At 54.1% G+C, this 16292-nt stretch overlaps 2 protein-coding genes and 1 non-coding gene across 5 annotated transcripts in view; 2 read left to right on the top strand and 1 right to left on the bottom strand.

Annotated features, from left to right (window-relative positions):
• Nucleotides 1-5987, top strand: part of RAB26 (RAB26, member RAS oncogene family) — a 33598-nt gene extending 27611 nt beyond the window's left edge. The window contains exons 5-9 of the mRNA XM_064153479.1: nucleotides 190-242; nucleotides 1627-1692; nucleotides 1817-1873; nucleotides 2267-2343; nucleotides 3050-5987. Coding sequence (XP_064009549.1) covers nucleotides 190-242; nucleotides 1627-1692; nucleotides 1817-1873; nucleotides 2267-2343; nucleotides 3050-3152 — 356 coding nt within the window. The 3' untranslated portion in view covers nucleotides 3153-5987. The remainder of the gene's footprint in view (nucleotides 1-189; nucleotides 243-1626; nucleotides 1693-1816; nucleotides 1874-2266; nucleotides 2344-3049) is intronic.
• Nucleotides 5988-9196: 3209 nt separating this feature from the next.
• On the bottom strand, nucleotides 9197-9282 carry LOC135181002 (small nucleolar RNA SNORD60). Its single transcript, XR_010304642.1, has one exon. It is a non-coding gene; the product is annotated as a small nucleolar RNA SNORD60 (small nucleolar RNA).
• A 427-nt stretch (nucleotides 9283-9709) lies between these two features.
• TRAF7 (TNF receptor associated factor 7) overlaps nucleotides 9710-16292 on the top strand; it is a 30683-nt gene continuing 24100 nt past the window's right edge. The window contains exon 1 of one of the 3 annotated variants that reach the window (XM_064153474.1): nucleotides 9710-9843. The gene's annotated coding sequence lies outside the window, so the exon portion shown is untranslated. Of the gene's footprint in view, nucleotides 9844-9878; nucleotides 9899-12748; nucleotides 12845-16292 lie in introns of those variants that run through there. The other 2 variants (XM_064153476.1, XM_064153475.1) reach the window with 2 other exon arrangements.

Below are 16292 nucleotides of genomic sequence, written 5' to 3'. Positions count from 1 at the left end.
CCTGGCAGGGCTGGGGTAAGGGTTCCATGCAATGACCTGTGTTGTCTTTTCCAACCCAAACGATTGTGCCACGATTCTTGGATGGTGCCATCCAGCAGCTCTGTTTGCACTGGCACTGACACACCATCCCTCTCTCTGCTGCTGCCTGGCACCATGGCACTGGCACCAACACAATCCCTCTCTCCACAGCCCTGCTCCTGCTCTATGATGTCACCAACAAAGCCTCGTTTGACAACATCCAGGTACAGCAGCACCAGCAGAACGAGCTGGGGAACAATTAGCCCTCAATGACTGGGATGTAATTGCTCATGTCCTGGGCACACCATGTGCCTGTAAAAGCACCCTGCTCAATGGCACAGGAGGTGCCATGGGGCATTAACATCTCCAGGTGCGGAGTTGTGATCCATCATACCAGGACCTGAGAGGTCCTGAACCACCTGGAGCTATCCTTGCTCTGCACCATCCATCAGTAGCCTCAGGCAGGCTGGTGGTGAGGGTTGGGGCACATCCTGCCAACCTGTTCTCATGGCACCAGCACTGAGAATGCCTCCTGCACACTGGGTTTGGTCATTGATGGCATTTTCCAGCCCGAGCAGCTTGGGTGGACTGAGGAGAGGTATCTGCTGCTGGGTGTTAACCAGGCTGTGAGCCTGCACTGAGGTGATGATTCTGCAGCAGGACAGAGAAGCACCTGCAGGTTTCATGCTGCTGGGTAAGGCAGCTTCATCTCCAGCTCTCCCAGCCCCGTGGGGATGGGGAGAGACAGCTGTAGGAGGGACACCTGTGGGGCACATGTGGCCTCAGTGGGAAGGAATGAGCACCCACGGTGAGCGTGTGGCACTGGAAATGGGGCCAGAAGGTAGCTGAGGGCTGTCAGGAGTCACCAAGTGTCTCTTGGACCCACCCATCCATAGAGCTGAGTGCCACAAGCCCAGCTGAGGTGCAATGGAGTCCTAGGGTTGTGTCCCCGTGTTGGGTCCCCACACATGGTAGGTGACAGGCTCTCATCCTGAGTACCCCCTAAGGGATGCAGGGCACTGCTGGGTGAGGAGAGGTGCTGGAGGTGCCCACCTGGGCTGCTGGCACCAGGGAGTGAGGGATTGAGGGGATTAGGGCAGGTTGGATTAGATCAGGCTGGATTAAAGGGCAGGGAAACCAGCCCAGGGCATGAAGAGGCAGGTTCAGCCACTCAGCAGGACAAGGGTGTGGGGCACATCCTGCAGCTCTTGCTCATCCAAAAGGAGGTTTAATGTCCCAGCCAAGGGAGAAGTTGGGTTTGAGTCCTCCAGTGCCTGTGGTTAGATGGAGCAGGCAGCAGGGCTGGGAAGCTGCTGTTACCTTTAAAAATCAGCCCAAAAGGGTCCCCAGCAGCTCAGTGGCACCTGAAGGCACCCACAGGGCCAAGCTGCTGGCTGGCTTCTCCTGCCAAACGGGAGGGGAGGAAGCAGCTCCTCTCTCCAGGACCTGGCACCACTGAGGTTCTGAGCTGGGCAACCCACAGGCACTTCTGTGTCCACAAAGCATTCTCCAGCAGCCTTTGCCATGGAGGGTAACCAGCATCCAGGACCAGGTCAGGTCCACATCCTCCTCCTCCCAACCCCTCTCTCTCTGGCTGTCCCCCTCCAGGCTTGGCTGACAGAGATCCATGAATATGCACAGCAAGATGTGGTCCTCATGTTACTGGGCAACAAGGTGAGCTCAGAGCCATGGCTTCACTCCTCCTGATGGAGCTGTGGGCAGGGAAGCCTTGGAGGACAATGGGGATGGCCTCCTGGTGACCTTTCAAATCATGGCTCTTTGGCATTGCTTTTGACAGGTGGATTCAGCCCAGGACAGAGTGGTGAAGAGGGAAGATGGAGAAAAGCTAGCCAAGGTGGGTGAGGTGCCCCTCTGCTGTGCTGGAGTGGGTCATGATCTTCTGACCATGGATGTGGGACTGTGCCACCATCTGCTTGATGATGTACACCAGTGAAATGGTTAACTGCAGACCTCTCTGGAACGAAATACATCTGAGAACACTTCTCTCATCTTTCTCTCCTCTTCCTCTTCACTTTCTCTCCTTCCTCTGTGCTTCCACTAACACTTTTTTGCTCCTTTCCTCAAGAGTTATTTCCAAAGTTGAGTGAGAAGCACCTGAGCTCTCAACTCTGCCTCAGCTTGCCCTGCCCACCGCAGCAGAGCTCCTCTCCCAGGGCTCAGAGGGAGCCAGGAGTGCCCAGGAACACCCTAGATGATGTTTTTGATGCCAGTGTGTCTTGTCCCACAGGAGTATGGAGTGCCCTTCATGGAGACCAGCGCAAAAAGTGGCCTCAATGTTGAGTTGGCCTTCACAGCCATTGCAAAGTAAGTGACTGGTGCAGCAGCTGTGCTGGGCACCTTTCCTGTGGTGGAGGGGACAGCAGACACCCACAGATGTCACAGCATCCCAACAGAATGGGGTTGGAGGGTGTCTCTGGAGATCATCCAGTCCAACCCCCCTGTTCCAGCAGCAGCACCCACAGCAGCTTGCCCAGGGTCACAGTGCCCAGCTGGGCTTGGAAGCTCTCCAGACAAGGAGACTCCACAACCTCTATGGGCAGCCTGCTCCAGGGCTCAGGGCTCACACCAAACAAGTTTCTCCTCCTGTTCAGATGGAACCTCCTGGGTTCCAGTTTGTGCCTATTGCCCCTTGTCCTGTCACTGGGCACCACTGACAAGAGCCTGGCCCCATTCTCTTGCTCTTACCCTTCAGCTCTTGCTGAGCACTGCTCAGATCAGATCCCCTCTGGGACTGCTTTTCTCCAGGCTCAGCAGCCCCAGGGCTCTCAGCCTTTCCTGATCACAGAGATGCTCCAGGCCCCTCAGCATCTCCATAACCTTCATCACTCACATTTTCACTCCCTGGGCTGCCACCTCCAGCTGCCAAGCACTTGGCCATCTCACTTGAGGCTCAGAATCTCACCAGTGGGAGCTTCAGCAAACCATCAGAGCACTGAGCCTGGACCAGGCACCTTAGGAACAGGCAGAAATAACATGGGTTGCATTTGGGTTTTTTTCCCCCTTCCCACAGGGAACTGAAGCACAGGTCCATGAAGCTGCCCAATGAGCCCAAATTCAAGCTCCATGACTATGTGAAGAAGGAAGTGAGAGGCTCAGGCTGCTGCAGGTCCTAACGCGCTGGGCACAGCTGTACAGAGACTCAGGCCCCGTGCCCCTGCGCTGTGCTCTCTCTTTCTCTCTCTCCTCGTGGACAGTGTGTGCATGTCTGTCTGTCTGTCGTGTCTGTGTCTGCTAAGAGGTGAGCTGGGGTCGTGGGGAAAGGAAAAGCAGCAGCAGAAGCTCTCCTGGGTGGGGTGGAGGTGCTGCAGCCCCACGCTGGTGCTGCTCCCCTCGCACCCCAGCACTGTGTGTGCCCATGGGCTGCCATCGCTGGGCACAGGCACTTGTCCCAGTGCTGGTGGGAGGTGGGGAGTTCTGGAGGGGGCTGAGGTCTCACTGTTGTGCCCCTCTGGGCTGGGGCAGTTGGTAGAGCTGGTTGTCTCCACCCATTCAGCAGCAGCCAAGAGCATTATGAAGCTTCTTGAATATGAAGAGTTCCAGTGTGAGTAAGGGGAACAAACTCCTTCTCCCCACCAAATGCTGGGTAGGAAGAAGTCTTCAAATTCCCTTTTCTTTCCCCAAATGCCTGGAATTCAACTGTTCAGAGCCCTGGCCCACAAAGAAAAGGCTTGAGTTTGAGGCAACCAGTTTTGTAGTGGCTTACTCCTGCCCATCCATCTTCATGGGGTGTAACACACCCCTCAGTGAGGGCTTCTCCTCTTCCCAAAAGAAGACAAGAGCTTGGCTGGCTGTTGGAGTAGGCTCCTGCTAACCTGTCTGGTGTACAGAGATCTTCTGACTCTTTCTGTGGTCAGAAAGGCTTTGATTCTCCTCCTTCTGCTCTTTCCAGTACTTTTGAGTTGGAGTCTCATGTGTTGCAGCTTATTCTGAATGCCTTCCTGTAAGCCTGATAGCATCGTTGGATTGATCCAGCACTTTGATACCTTCAAAGTTCTCTTGCTTTGAACTGGAGAAGGCTGGGGGGATGCCCTAGGCATTGATTTTTCCAGGTTTCAAAGTCCTGCCAGCTCTCTTCAGCAGTCTCCTCACCCCTTGGGTCTGTGTCAGGCATTTAGCTCTTCCCCCCCCCCTTTTTTTTTGTTTGGAAGCTGCACTTTTAAGTACAAGTTTAAATTTGGCTCAAGTTTGGCCTCTGGCAATTTCTTTCTTTGAAAATCTGACCCCAGGTGCCCACCACATGCACTGAACCTCTCCACACTGCCCCAAAATGAGCTCCTCCGCATTAAATATCCATCCCTCAAGGTACTGAACCTCCCCATGCTGCCCCAAATGAGCTCCTCCACATAAAATAGCCATTCCTCAAGGTACTGAACCTCTCCATGCTGCCCCTAATGAGCTCCTCCACATAAAATATCCATCCCTCAAGGTACTGAACCTCTCCATGCTGCCCCAAATGAGCTCCTCAACATAAAATATCCATCCCTCAAGGTACTGAACCTCCCCATGCTGCCCCAAATTAGCCATTCAACATCAAATACACATCCCTTACCCCTCAGCCAAGCACCAGCTCCCTCAGCAGTCAGTTCAGGTTCCCCTGCCCATCGTTTTCCTTGAGGTGTTGGCTCCAGAGCTGCCTTCCTGTGGTGCACAAAGCTCCTCGGTGTGATTTGGGCAAGGACTCCTTAGAGGTCCAACAAAATGAGCAGCTGCTGCTTGAAGTGGATCCTGCAGAGTAACAAGGATCCTAAACGACACTTACTGTGAGCAGGGCAGGTTCCTAAATAGCTTTTAAGGCAGAAAGAAGTATTTTTTTGACTGTCCAATTTAAATTATTTATTGCTTCCTGCAAGAGAATTTGCAGTGCCCAGCAGGGTAGGAGCAATAACTGGAGCAATTCTCTTCACCTCTACCTGCTCTCAGAGGTGGCGGTGCCCTGCTGCAGGAGCTCTCTGCAGCAAGTGGCAGAGAGAGGGCTCTGGAAGTTGCTTGGGGACTGTCAGGATCTGTGCAGGGAACTGTAGAATTCGTTGTTTCATTATGCTTTGGTGAGCTTCTCACTGGGGCTGCTACTTGAGCAAGTGTCCCCTCCATGAAGCTGCTTTCCCAGCCACCTCCCTTCTCAGCCTGAGCTCTGCAGCACATCCAACCCTGGCTGAGGCTAAGGGGAGCAGGGAGTGGAGGTTTCTCCAGACCCTCAGCTCACCAAGAGTTGGTGTTCTGGTGTCCCAGCTGTGCTGCAAAGGGCCAGCTCAGCAGGGAGGCACAGAACAGCAGTTGGGCAGCTCCAGTACCTGCTCCATGCCCAGCTGTGTGCCCAGCTCTGCCTTTGGCACTCATTCTGACTGCATTGGTGCCAGCTGCTGCACAGACACATACCCCAGACCTAACAGGGAGCCTTCCAGAAGGTAAAAACCAGCAACAGTTCTCATAATGGTCCCATCAGGTTCTGCCCTCCTTCTCCCTTGCAGGCCAGGAGAACTTTGTACTTTGTCTTGAAGAAGCAGCTGACAATTCTGAACTCAATTCTTACTTAACTGACTTCCTCCAGGACCCAAACCAATTTAAACCTTGATTTAAGCTGGAAGGTGTAAATGCTACCCTCTGGGAGTACTTCAAACATCCCAGCTGGGAGTGAATTCACACTCATAGTGCCATTGTGTGGTGTTAGAGATGATAACCTTTAAGTCAGGCTCAGTCCCATCCCAGTCCCAAACTCTCTCCGTATTGATCTGCCAGTGCCAACTCCCCGACCTCACCCTAAAGCCCTTCCTCAGACTGTTATTTGGCGTCTCTCACATGAGCCTTTACTGCCACCAAGCGATGAAGAATCAACTCTTCAGCTCCTTCCACCACCCAGAGGACTCAGCAAAAGGTCTCAGCTTCTCATTTCTGCTGGCTCTTGTGTACAGCTTTTGTTTCATTCCTGTTAATAAAGTTTTTTAATTATCTTTGTGATTACAAGGGTATTTTAATTGGCCAACACTTGTAGTGGCCAAGATCTTCACCAGTGATGCTGATAGGGAGACAGAAGTACTCGCAGCAAGGCTGCAGATGAGTAGTGTGGTTGGCAAGCCTGCAGCATGGGATGGGTGCCATGCAGAGGGACCTGGGCAGGCTGGAGAGGTGAGCTGAGAATCTCATCAGGCTCCACAAGGCAAAGGGCTTTGCCTAAGCCAGGGCAATCTTTGATATCAGTCCAGGCTGAGGAGACAGAGCAACCCTGCAAGAGAGGGCTTAGAGGTGCTGGCAGATGAGGAGCTGTACAGAAGCCAGCAATGGGCACTTGCAGCCCAGCCCAATGGCAACCAGAGCTGCATCCAAAGCAATGTGGCCAGAGATGGAGAAAGGAGATCCTGCCTCTGCTCTGGGGAGACCTCACCTGCAGTGCTGTGTCCAGCTCTTGGACCCTCGAGGACACAGACCTGATGGAGCAGGTCCAAAGGGCCATGAAAATAATCAGGGGGCTGGAGCACCTCTGCTACAAGGACAGGCTGAGGGAGCTGGGGGTGTTCAGCCTGGAGAAGGGAAGGCTCCAGGTACACCTAACAGCAGCCTGCCAGTTCCTGAAGGGGGCTAGAGGGCTGCAGAGGGACTGTTTGCAAAGGCCTGCAGTGACAGGACTAGAGGCAATGGTTTGCAATGAGAGCAGAGCAGATAGATTGGATGTGAGGAACAAGTTCTGCAGCATGAGGGTGCTGGAACACTACAACAGGTCGCCCATGGAAATAGCTGAGGCCTCATGCTTGGAAATACTCAAGGTCTGGGGGGACCAGGCACTGCTCTAGTGGAGGATGTCCCTGATGCCTTCAGGGAGGTTGGAAGTTCCAACCCAAACCATTCTACTTCAGCTCTTTCCTTAACCCGTCAAGATCCTTCTCTTACCACCATGGGTTCATGTGCTCCAGTGCACCCAGCAGGACTGCCAAGGAGCCAGGCTGAGCTGCAGGACATGTTTTAACAACCTCTGGTTCCCCAAAAGTAAATATTAACAGCAGCAATGGTTTGCTGAGCACCCCAAATCAAAGTTTATAGCTGCACTGTGGCTCCTTGTGCCACCTGTAGGACTGAGGAAGAACAGAAGCAAAAACCCAAACAAGCATTTTGAAAACTTTATTAATAACCTGTCAGCTGTAAAATCTGCCTCAGAGAAGCCAAAGTGGAGATACAGCAGCAAAAACAACTCAGGCCAAAGTTGATTTGAGGCCAAGAGAAGAATACTGTTATATTCCTAAAACCTATTTACCCTCAAGGACTCCCAAGACCTAAACTGAGCACCAAGCAATGGAGTCCCTCCTGTGAGTCCTTTGTTACCCACCACTGCCACAACATCTGCCTTAAGATCCCACAAAGAGAGTTGATGACTTTGGATTTTTATGTACTTTAAGCAGCTTCTCACTCTGTGCTTTCACATCTTCCCTGACTCCTGTGCCATACAAGAAAAACTTACTATTTGATCCCCAACGAATCACAGAATGTTAGGGGTTTGGAAGTGACCTTGAAAGATCATCCAGTCCAATCCCCCTGCCAGACCAGGTCCCACAGTAACACATCCAGGTGGGTTTTGAATGTCTCCAGAGAAAGAGACTCTATAACCTCTCTGGGCAGCCTGCTCCAGGGCTCTGTCACCCTCAAAAAGTTTTTCTTCATGTTCCTGTGGCACCTCCTCTGCTGCAGCTGGCACCCATTGCCCCTCATCCTGTCACTGGACACCAGTGAGCAGAGCCTGGCTCTCTCCTCCCGGCACTGCCCTGCATGTCTTCATCAACGTGACTGAGGGCAACCCTCAGGCTACTCTGCTCCCAGCTCAAGAGCCCCAGCTCCCTCAGCCTGTCCTCACAGACAGATGCTCCACTGCTTTCAGCAGTTCTGTGGCTCTGCACTGTACTCTCTCAAGCAGTTCCCTGAGGTCCTTATTGAACTGAGTGGCCCAGAACGGGACACAACATTCCAGATGTGGCCTCACCAGAGTGGAGGAGAACCTCTCTCGAGCTACTCACCACAGCCCTTCTAATCCACCCCAGGATGCTCTTGGCCTTCTTGGCCCCAAGGATGCATTGCTAGCTCTTGAGCATCCTGCTGTCCAGCAGGACTCCCAGGTCCTTTTCCCCAGAGCTGCTCTCCAGCAGATCAGCCCCCAGCCTATTCCGCTCCATGGGGTTGTTCTATCTCAGGTGCAAGACTCCACACTCGACCTTGTTGGACTTCACTGGTCTGGCTGAATGGCTGCACAGCCTGAGGGGGTGTCAGCCACTCCTCCCAGCTTGGTGCCATGATAGTGCCCGCATCCAGAACAATGCTGAATATATTGAATACTACTGGTCCCACTACTGACCCCTGAAGGGCTCCACTCGATACAGGCTTCCAACTAGACTCTGCCCTATTGACCACGACTACTCTGACTTCTTTCCTTCAAGCAGTTCACATCCACCTCACTACCTGATTATCCAAGCCCACAGTTCCTCGGTTTAGCTGAGAGGATGCCCTGGGAGACTATGTTAAATACTTTCCTGAGACCAAGACAAACCACATTCATTGCTCTACCATCATCCATCCACCTGGTTATGCCCCCACAAAAGGCTATCAGGTCGGTTAACCCCGACTTCCTTTTGGTAAAGCCATGCTGACTGCTCACATGGACCTTCTTACCCTCAATATGCTTAGAGGCAGCACAGGGGATAACTGACTCCAACACCTTTGAAGAGATGGAGGGGAGGCTGAGTGGTCTACAAGCGTGGATTCTGGAAGCATACCGGGAGCTGCATCGCTTCCTCTATTCCACAGCCCACCCGACCCCTCGAGTAACAGCTAGTCTAAAGCACTCCAGCCCCGCCTCACCCAGCTGGCTGCAGGCCCCCAGAGTACCTCAGTGGGCCGCAGAAACTAGCGGCAGCACGGTTTCCCTCCCTGAAACACCGGGAGCAGATAGAGTGCCTGCCCAGGAGCCTCCCAGCGGGCCGCGCACGGAGGATGCCCGTGTCAGAAACGCAGGAAGGCCATCGACCGTCAAGCCTCACACGGCGGTTCATCCCTCTCTTCTCAGCGCTCCTCAGGCCGCCGCGATCCCGACCCCGTTCCCGCCGAGCCCTGAGGAGAGAAGGCAACGTGTTGAGAGCGGCCCGGCCCGTCTCGGCCGCCTCGGCCCCGCCGCCGCTCCCTCGGGCCTCAGCCGTGCATCGTCAGCAGAGGCGGCGGCCCGCCGCCCTCAGACGAGGTGTCAGAAAGGTTGAGGAATCATCACGGGCCCGCCCGCGTTAACCAGCATCCCCACTGCCGGCTACCGGCCGCAGCAGCCCCCACGCTCACCTCCCACGTGGAAAGACCGAGCCCAGGCCCCTGCCGCAGACTTTATAGCGTCCTCCACGCCGCTATTGGTCAGAATGCAGCCAGTCAGAAGCGGGTAGCCTGATCTTCCTCCCGCCTCCCCCGGCTCTCATTGGCTGCCGGCTTCCCGCGAGCCAATGGCGCCGCGCAGCGCCGCGGTGGTCTGCTGCCGCCTGATTGGCCTGTGGAGGAGGCAGGGCCGAGCCAGGAGGAGCGGCGGCTGTGACACAGAGTGACCGGGACAGAGCCAGTCAGCGCTCTGCCACGGAGGCTGCCGGGAGATGTAGTCCCAGCGCCCCAGAGGCGCCAGCAGAGAAAGGGCTGAGCGCTGCCCTGCAAACTACAAGTCCCGGGAACTGCGGGGCGCGGCGCTTCCGGCCCGGGCGGCAGCTGAGCCGCTGGAAGAGCGGGGAACAGGCCCCGGGGTCGCGATGTGCCGGGGCCGGGCACCGGCGCTCCGGCCGCCGCCGCAGCTGCTGTCAGGTACGAGCGGCGCTGGGCCGGGCTGAGGAGAGACCCCGGGCAGACCCCCGGCTGGGTGAGCTCCGTGAAGAGAAGGGCCGGGCTGGGTTGGGCTGAGCGGTGTGTTCGGTGAGGGTCGAGAGAACTGAGCCCCCCGCGGGGGGATGCGCGGAGGCCTGAGGGGTGGCCCCGCTCTTCGGAGGTGTCTGCGGCAGCTTCCCTGGGTGTTGCGGGGCTGCTCGGGGCAGTGTCGGGGACTGTCACCTGCCGGCAGTTTTGCCACCCCCTTCTCTTTCCTTCCCTTCCCCAGCTCATGTGCTGGGTTTGAAGCGCTGTGCAGGCGCCAGGGCGATTGTTCAGGTGCGCGGAGGAGCTCGTCTGTCGCCTCCTGTGCGGCTTGGTCCGCGGTGGGTCCTGCCAGGTCTTTCCTTCCTTGCCGCGGCTGCCTTGCTGTAGCTGTCAGACCTACTTCATCAGGGGCAGTGCTCGGTTTATCTCTCTTTGACTCGGTGACTCGTCCGGCTTGGGGCACATGTTGCTGATGCCTCACAGGAGCCTCATTTCCTTGCGCTTCGGTTTCACAATGGGGGATATTTCTGGAAGCACCTCCCGGTAACTTCCCCAGGAGGACCGCACAGCTCGGAGCCGGCAGTGACATTCCACTTCCCCCCCTCGCTTCAAACCTGCTGCTTCGTCCTGCTTTATTCTCCACCCAGCTCACGGCTGCTGTGCCTCTGACAGACTTGCTGTCAAACGCTCTTCTCCTCTTTGATTCCCGACTGTGCCTTGCCGATCCTGTTGTGCTGCATGAAAGCCAGGAGTGAGGAACCTTCTTTCGGTTCAGCTGGATTTTTGAGCTGGTATCAAAGGCAGAGGCTCAGACAGGCTCTGTTGGAGGCCAGTCAGTGCGAGAAGAAAGCTGGTGTGGAAGTTGGCTGGGTTTGATATCTACATAGCAAACCAGGTCCAGCCTGTTGTATGTCTGGGGGGTACCTCTTGTGAAGAGCTCTGGCCTAGCAGCTATTTTTTTCTGCTTTGACAGTGTTAGTGTTGCCCAACGCTTTTGTTTCAGCCCCAGCACTTTAATTTTGCCTCCTTGTGTGTTTTCACCCCAGGGCTGTGTTCTTTTCTCTCTGCACGAAGCAGGCAGTGTTCCTGTGAAGCAGCCTCTTGCCTTTGAGCCTTGGTCTGTTAGTGGCTCCTGCTTACAGCCACAGGGCATTCGTTGGGTTTCCAGGGAGCGTGGGAGAGTTCCAGAACATCCTTGCTGAGGGAAACTGGAGTGAGAAAGTCAACCACTTCCATGGCAGTTTATGTGGCTCCCTGAGAGCTGTGTGAGGAGGGGAGGTTGTTCACAGAAGGTGAGAGTAACCCAACCCACCATCAAAAACTGGGCTGCATTGTGTCAGGGGCTGTGCAGACATCTGACTCAGGAGAGCTGGAGAGGGATTATTTATAAGGGCCTGTGGTGGTAGGACAAGTGATGATGGTTTGAGACAAGGGCAGCAGAGCTTTAGATTGGGCTTTAGGAAGAAATTCTGCACAATGAGGTTGGGGAGACACTGGAACAGGTTGCCCAGGGAGGCTGTGTTCAAGACCAGGTTGGATGAGGACTTGAGCAGCCTGCTCTAGTGGGAGGTGTCCCTGGCCATGGCAGAGGAGTTGGAACTGCATGATCTTTAAAGTCCCTTCCAACTCAAGCCATTCTGTGATGACATCTCCTAACCATGACTCCAAAGATCTGCCTGTCACCATTGATAAGGTGACAGACAGTGGTATCCTCATTGTGCACCTGCAGAGTAGGAGCTCAAAGACTTTGGGCATTTCCTAAGCAGGAAACTGTCGGTGCAGGGAACTGTCTGCTGGGCACCTCACCTTGCTCACCAGCTCTGCCTTTTTGGGGTGATTCCCAGTTACCTGGATTTCCCTGGGTTGTCTTTACAAACAAAAGCTGTTGCTGCTTGTTAGGCTGCTTAATATTCAGAACTAGAGAATCATGGAATTGGTCCAGTTGGAAAAGCCCCTCTGAGCTCATTCAGTCCAACCATCAACCCAACACCACCACGGCCATCAAACTGTGTCCCCAAGTGCCATGGCCTTACATTTCTTGGAACACCTCCAGGGATAGTGACTCCACCACCTCCCTGGGCAGCCTTTTCCAATCCCTGACCACTCTTGCAGCAAAGAGTTTTCCTAATCTCCAACCTAAACTTCCCAGCACAATTTCAAGCCATTTCCTCTCCTGTAACCTAATACTGGGGTGAAGAAACCAACCCCCACCTCACTTCAGCATCCTTTTAGGGAGCTCTAGAGAGCAATGAAGTCTCCCCTCGGCCTCCTTTTCTCTAGACTAAACAACCCCAGGTCCCTCAGCTGCTCCTCACTAGACCTGTTCTCCAGCCCCTTCACCAGAGTGAAGGAACCAGGTTCGGGAACCACCTACAGAAGGTGAGAAATTCGAACCCTTTTTATGGTGAGCAATGGACTCTTCATAGAGTCATAGAATGGTTTGGGTTGGAAGAAACCTCCAAAGCTCATCCATTCCAACCTCCCTGCAGGCAGCAGGGACATCCTCCACTAGAGCAGGTTGCCCAGAGCCTTGTCGAGCCTCACCTTCTTCACTATCTCCAGGGGTGGAACCTGATCCACCTCCTTGGGCAACCCATTCCAAGTGTGCCAGCACCCTGCCGGTGGTTTTCTCCTTGGAGACTTCCCTGCATGTGAGGGGTTGTTTTTTTTCTGCGCTAGACGAAACCTCCCCAGTTTGGGAGCAGCCAGGGCAGAGCTTCGAGGCAGCAGAGCAGAGATTGGCTGAGCCGTGGGATTTTCCAGCCGGATTTACATATCGCCCACTGCTCCGCATGCCTTTCTGTTTACATCACTGCACAGCCATACACACAGCTCACACAGATAGAGGAAGAGACATTTTGACCGAGGAAAACTCTTCCCACAGCCGAGCAACTTGATCATGGTGGCTTTCTGCTGGGCTCCGCCGCTCCATGCCAGCTCGGATGGCCGGGGGGTGAGTTTGCGCCGAGGTGCTGGAGGTCAGGGTTGTGTCACTGCTCCCTGGGAAGCTGCTGTGCTGTAATGGCTGTGGACAGTAGTGAGGGAGAGGAACTGTTTTCTTCTCTGTGTCAAGATCCTGGTGAAGAAGCTGGAGGGATCTGAAATCCACTTTAGAAGTGGGCAGCTGTTGTGTGGCCAGGCTGGGGCTGTGTTATTGCTGATTTTGTGATCCTCCAGAGTGACCTTTGCAAGGACGTGTGAAGCTTGACTCTGCAGCCACCCAGCAAGTGCCTCCTGAGCTTGTTTCTGGTGGTTTTAGAACTGGGAAGCACTTTATGTTCTTCAAGCAAAGTTGGGGGTGAAGAGAAATGGTACCTCTCTGCTCTGTCGTGCACCTGAAGGCACCACAGCTGCTGCTGCTCTTTTGTGGGTGTGATTGAGTTACAGCTTTCCTGGTGTTAGGTGGTTATGGGACAACAAATGGTGCTTCTGAAAGTTATCAGTGCATTTGCCATGGTGGAAGGGCCACAAAAATGATCAGGAGGCTGGAGCACCTCTGCTTCAGGACAGACAGAGGGAGCTGGGGGTGTTCAGCCTGGAGAAGAGAAGGCTTCAGGGAGACCTAATAGCAATCTGCCAGTACCTGAAAGGGGCTAGAAGGTGGTTGCAGAGAGACTGTTTGCAAAGCCCTGCAGTGACAGGATGAGAGCAGTGGTTTGGAATGAGAAAAGAGAAGATTTAGATTGGATGTGAGGAACAAGTTCTGCACCATGAGGGTGCTGGAACACTGCAACAGGTTGCCCAGGAAGGGAGTTGAGGCCCCATGCCTGGGACTGTTGAAGTTGAGACTGGACAAGGCTCTGAGCAAGCTGCTGTAGTGGAGGGTGTCTCTGCTGCCTGCAGGGGGGCTGGACTGGATGACCTTTGGAGGTCCCTTCCAACCCAAACCATTCTATGATGTGTCCACATCCACTGCTTTCTTCAGTAACTGAGGGTTCAGTGCTTGTTTATCAAAGGGCAGGACATAATTAATCTGAGTGAAGTTTCCCTAGCTCATGCCACCTGTGATCTTCTTCTGTCCTCAGTCCATTTAACACTGGAGTCTTAACCAGTGTAGCTGTCTTCTGTTGTGCTTTCCTGCTTGTTCTTGATGCCAAAGTCCAAGGAAGCTGTGCAAACACAAGAGCAGATGACAAGCTCACTGAGTTATTTCTTTGTGAAGGAGCTGTTGAACTTCAGCTGGCTCTTGAACCTGCCCTGATTGCACCCAGAGATGGCACGCAGAAGAGTCTGGGGAATTTGGAAGCTTAAGAGGATGTCGGGGGAGCCTGAGAGGGGGGTGGAAGTGAAACCTTGTGCATATTGAGCAACGATTATGAGCTCAGGTTTCTTAATCTGGGAAAATCCCATCATGAGTGCTTAAAGCTTTCCAGGGAAGGGCAGAGCCACCTGTAAGGCAGAGCAGTTTGGTAAGCCCTCAGACTGAACAGCAGTTGAGGAATGAAGTAGGGAAGATACTTTGGTCATCTTGGGTTTAGCAGGGCAGCTCCAGGAAAGAAGGATGCAGGATTCTGCAGTTTCCAGGTGAGCCAAGTGTTCCTCTGGCATCCTTGAAGGACATGGGGTGCAGCCTTGACTATAATCTGTCTCACTCAGTGCATTTATTGGTGGTGAACTCCTTTCCCAGGCCAGCTGAGAGCAGGCTTTTGAACTCTGGTACATTAACAACCGTGGGTGGAACTTGTCCGACTAAGGATGGGTTAGCTTCTGTTTTTCATAGTCAAACCTCTCAGTCCCAGCCTTGCCAGAGTGCTTGTGTTGGAGGGGAGAGGTGCACAATGAGCTGGAGATCTGTTGAGGGATTTTCTGAGTGAGCTCCTGCTGCCCCTTCAAGGTCGAAGCCCTCTGAGCGAGGGCTTTGCTTCCTCAGGTACTGTCCTGCTGGGACAAAGGCTGAATGTCCCCAGAAGCCAGACCTTGCTGCTCACCTGGCATGTCTTAGAGGTGCTTTTCCCAAGATTTGCAAGCCCCTCTATCCACTGGATTCCCACAGACCAGCTTGCAGTGGAGAAACCAGCAGCAGAGCCTCAGTCAGCTCACAGGACCCCGTGGAGTCTTGGCAGCTTCTCTGCCAAGCGAGGCTGAGGAGCAGCAGTGAGCAACAGTTGTGCTGTCACCTGTGCAGGTGACTGCTCCTGGCTTTTGAAGTGTCTGCCTCATGACCTGCCTTGCAGAGAGGAGATGGAGATAGCAGTTCCCCCTCAGGAAACAGCAGCAGCACTGAGATGTTTTTGTCATGGAGGGACATGAACCTGACTGGTTTCTACCATCTGTTGGCCTCGGTGGAAGTGCTTAAGGATAGCGAAGTTCTACAGAGGGAACTGCACAGGTTTGATCTACAGACCAGCACCAGTGGGATGAGGTTCAAGGCCACGTGCTGGGTCCTGAGCTTGTGTCACAACAACCTCATGAAAGCTTCAGGCTGGGGGCAGAGTAGCTGGAAGCTGCCTGATGGAAAAGGAGCTGGAGGGGTTGGTCAGGAATTGTCCCCCTGTACTCATCACTGATGAAACTGACCTCAAATCCTGGGTTAAATTTTGGGGCAGTCACTCAAAGAAGGGCATTGAGATACTGCAGCAGGTCCAGAGAAGGGCAGTGAAGATGGGGAAGGGTCTGGAGAACTTCTGAGAAGTGGTTTGAGGGACTTTGGGTTCTTCAGCCTGGAGAAAAGGAGGTTCAGAGGAGAGACCTTCTGGCTCTCTACCACTCCACGCAAGGAGGCTGGAACCAGGTGGGGATTGGTCTCTTCTCCCAGGGAACAAGTGATAGGACAAGAGGAAGCAGCCTCAGGTTGCCCCAGGAGAGGTTTAGGTTGGACATGAGAGACAATTTCTTTCCCTTGAGAGTTGTCAAGACCTGGCCCAGGCTGCCCAGGGCAGTGGTGGAGTCCCCATTCCTGGAGGGGTTTCAAAACCCTGGAGATGTGGTACTGGAAGTGGTGACCTGGCAGTGTAAGGGTTGGGCTGGATGACCTTGGAAACCTTCTCCAACCAAAACCATTCTGGGATTCTACATTTTTCCTACACCCAGAGTGGAGACTCCATCCCACATGCTGGGGTGCCCCTGTTTTAGCAGGGGGGCCCTACTGGGTGATCTGCAGAGGTTCCTTCCAGCCCCCACCACGCTGGAATTGTATGTCTGAGATGTGAAGGAGCCATTTGAGATGTCTTCTCTGCTGAAATGCTCCCCGTGTATGGTGATTGCAGAGATTCAGGCTGCAATCAGATGCTGCTGTGGTGGTTGCTGTTCTGCAGCTTGGCTGAGAGCCCACTCAACATTTTTTCCATTGCTCACATTCCTCTGGTTTCTGCTTAGAGGAGATGAGGAGCAGGCTCCCTGCTGCTGCTTGCAGGTAGGTTCCTCAGCCAAGCTGCAGAGCATGGGACATGCTTGAAAGGAGT

This window comes from Pogoniulus pusillus, chromosome 13 (assembly GCF_015220805.1).
Source record: "Pogoniulus pusillus isolate bPogPus1 chromosome 13, bPogPus1.pri, whole genome shotgun sequence".
NCBI classification, from domain to species: Eukaryota; Metazoa; Chordata; class Aves; order Piciformes; family Lybiidae; genus Pogoniulus; species Pogoniulus pusillus.
Note: the sequence above shows the minus strand (reverse complement) of the source record. Positions and strands in the feature narration are given on the sequence as shown.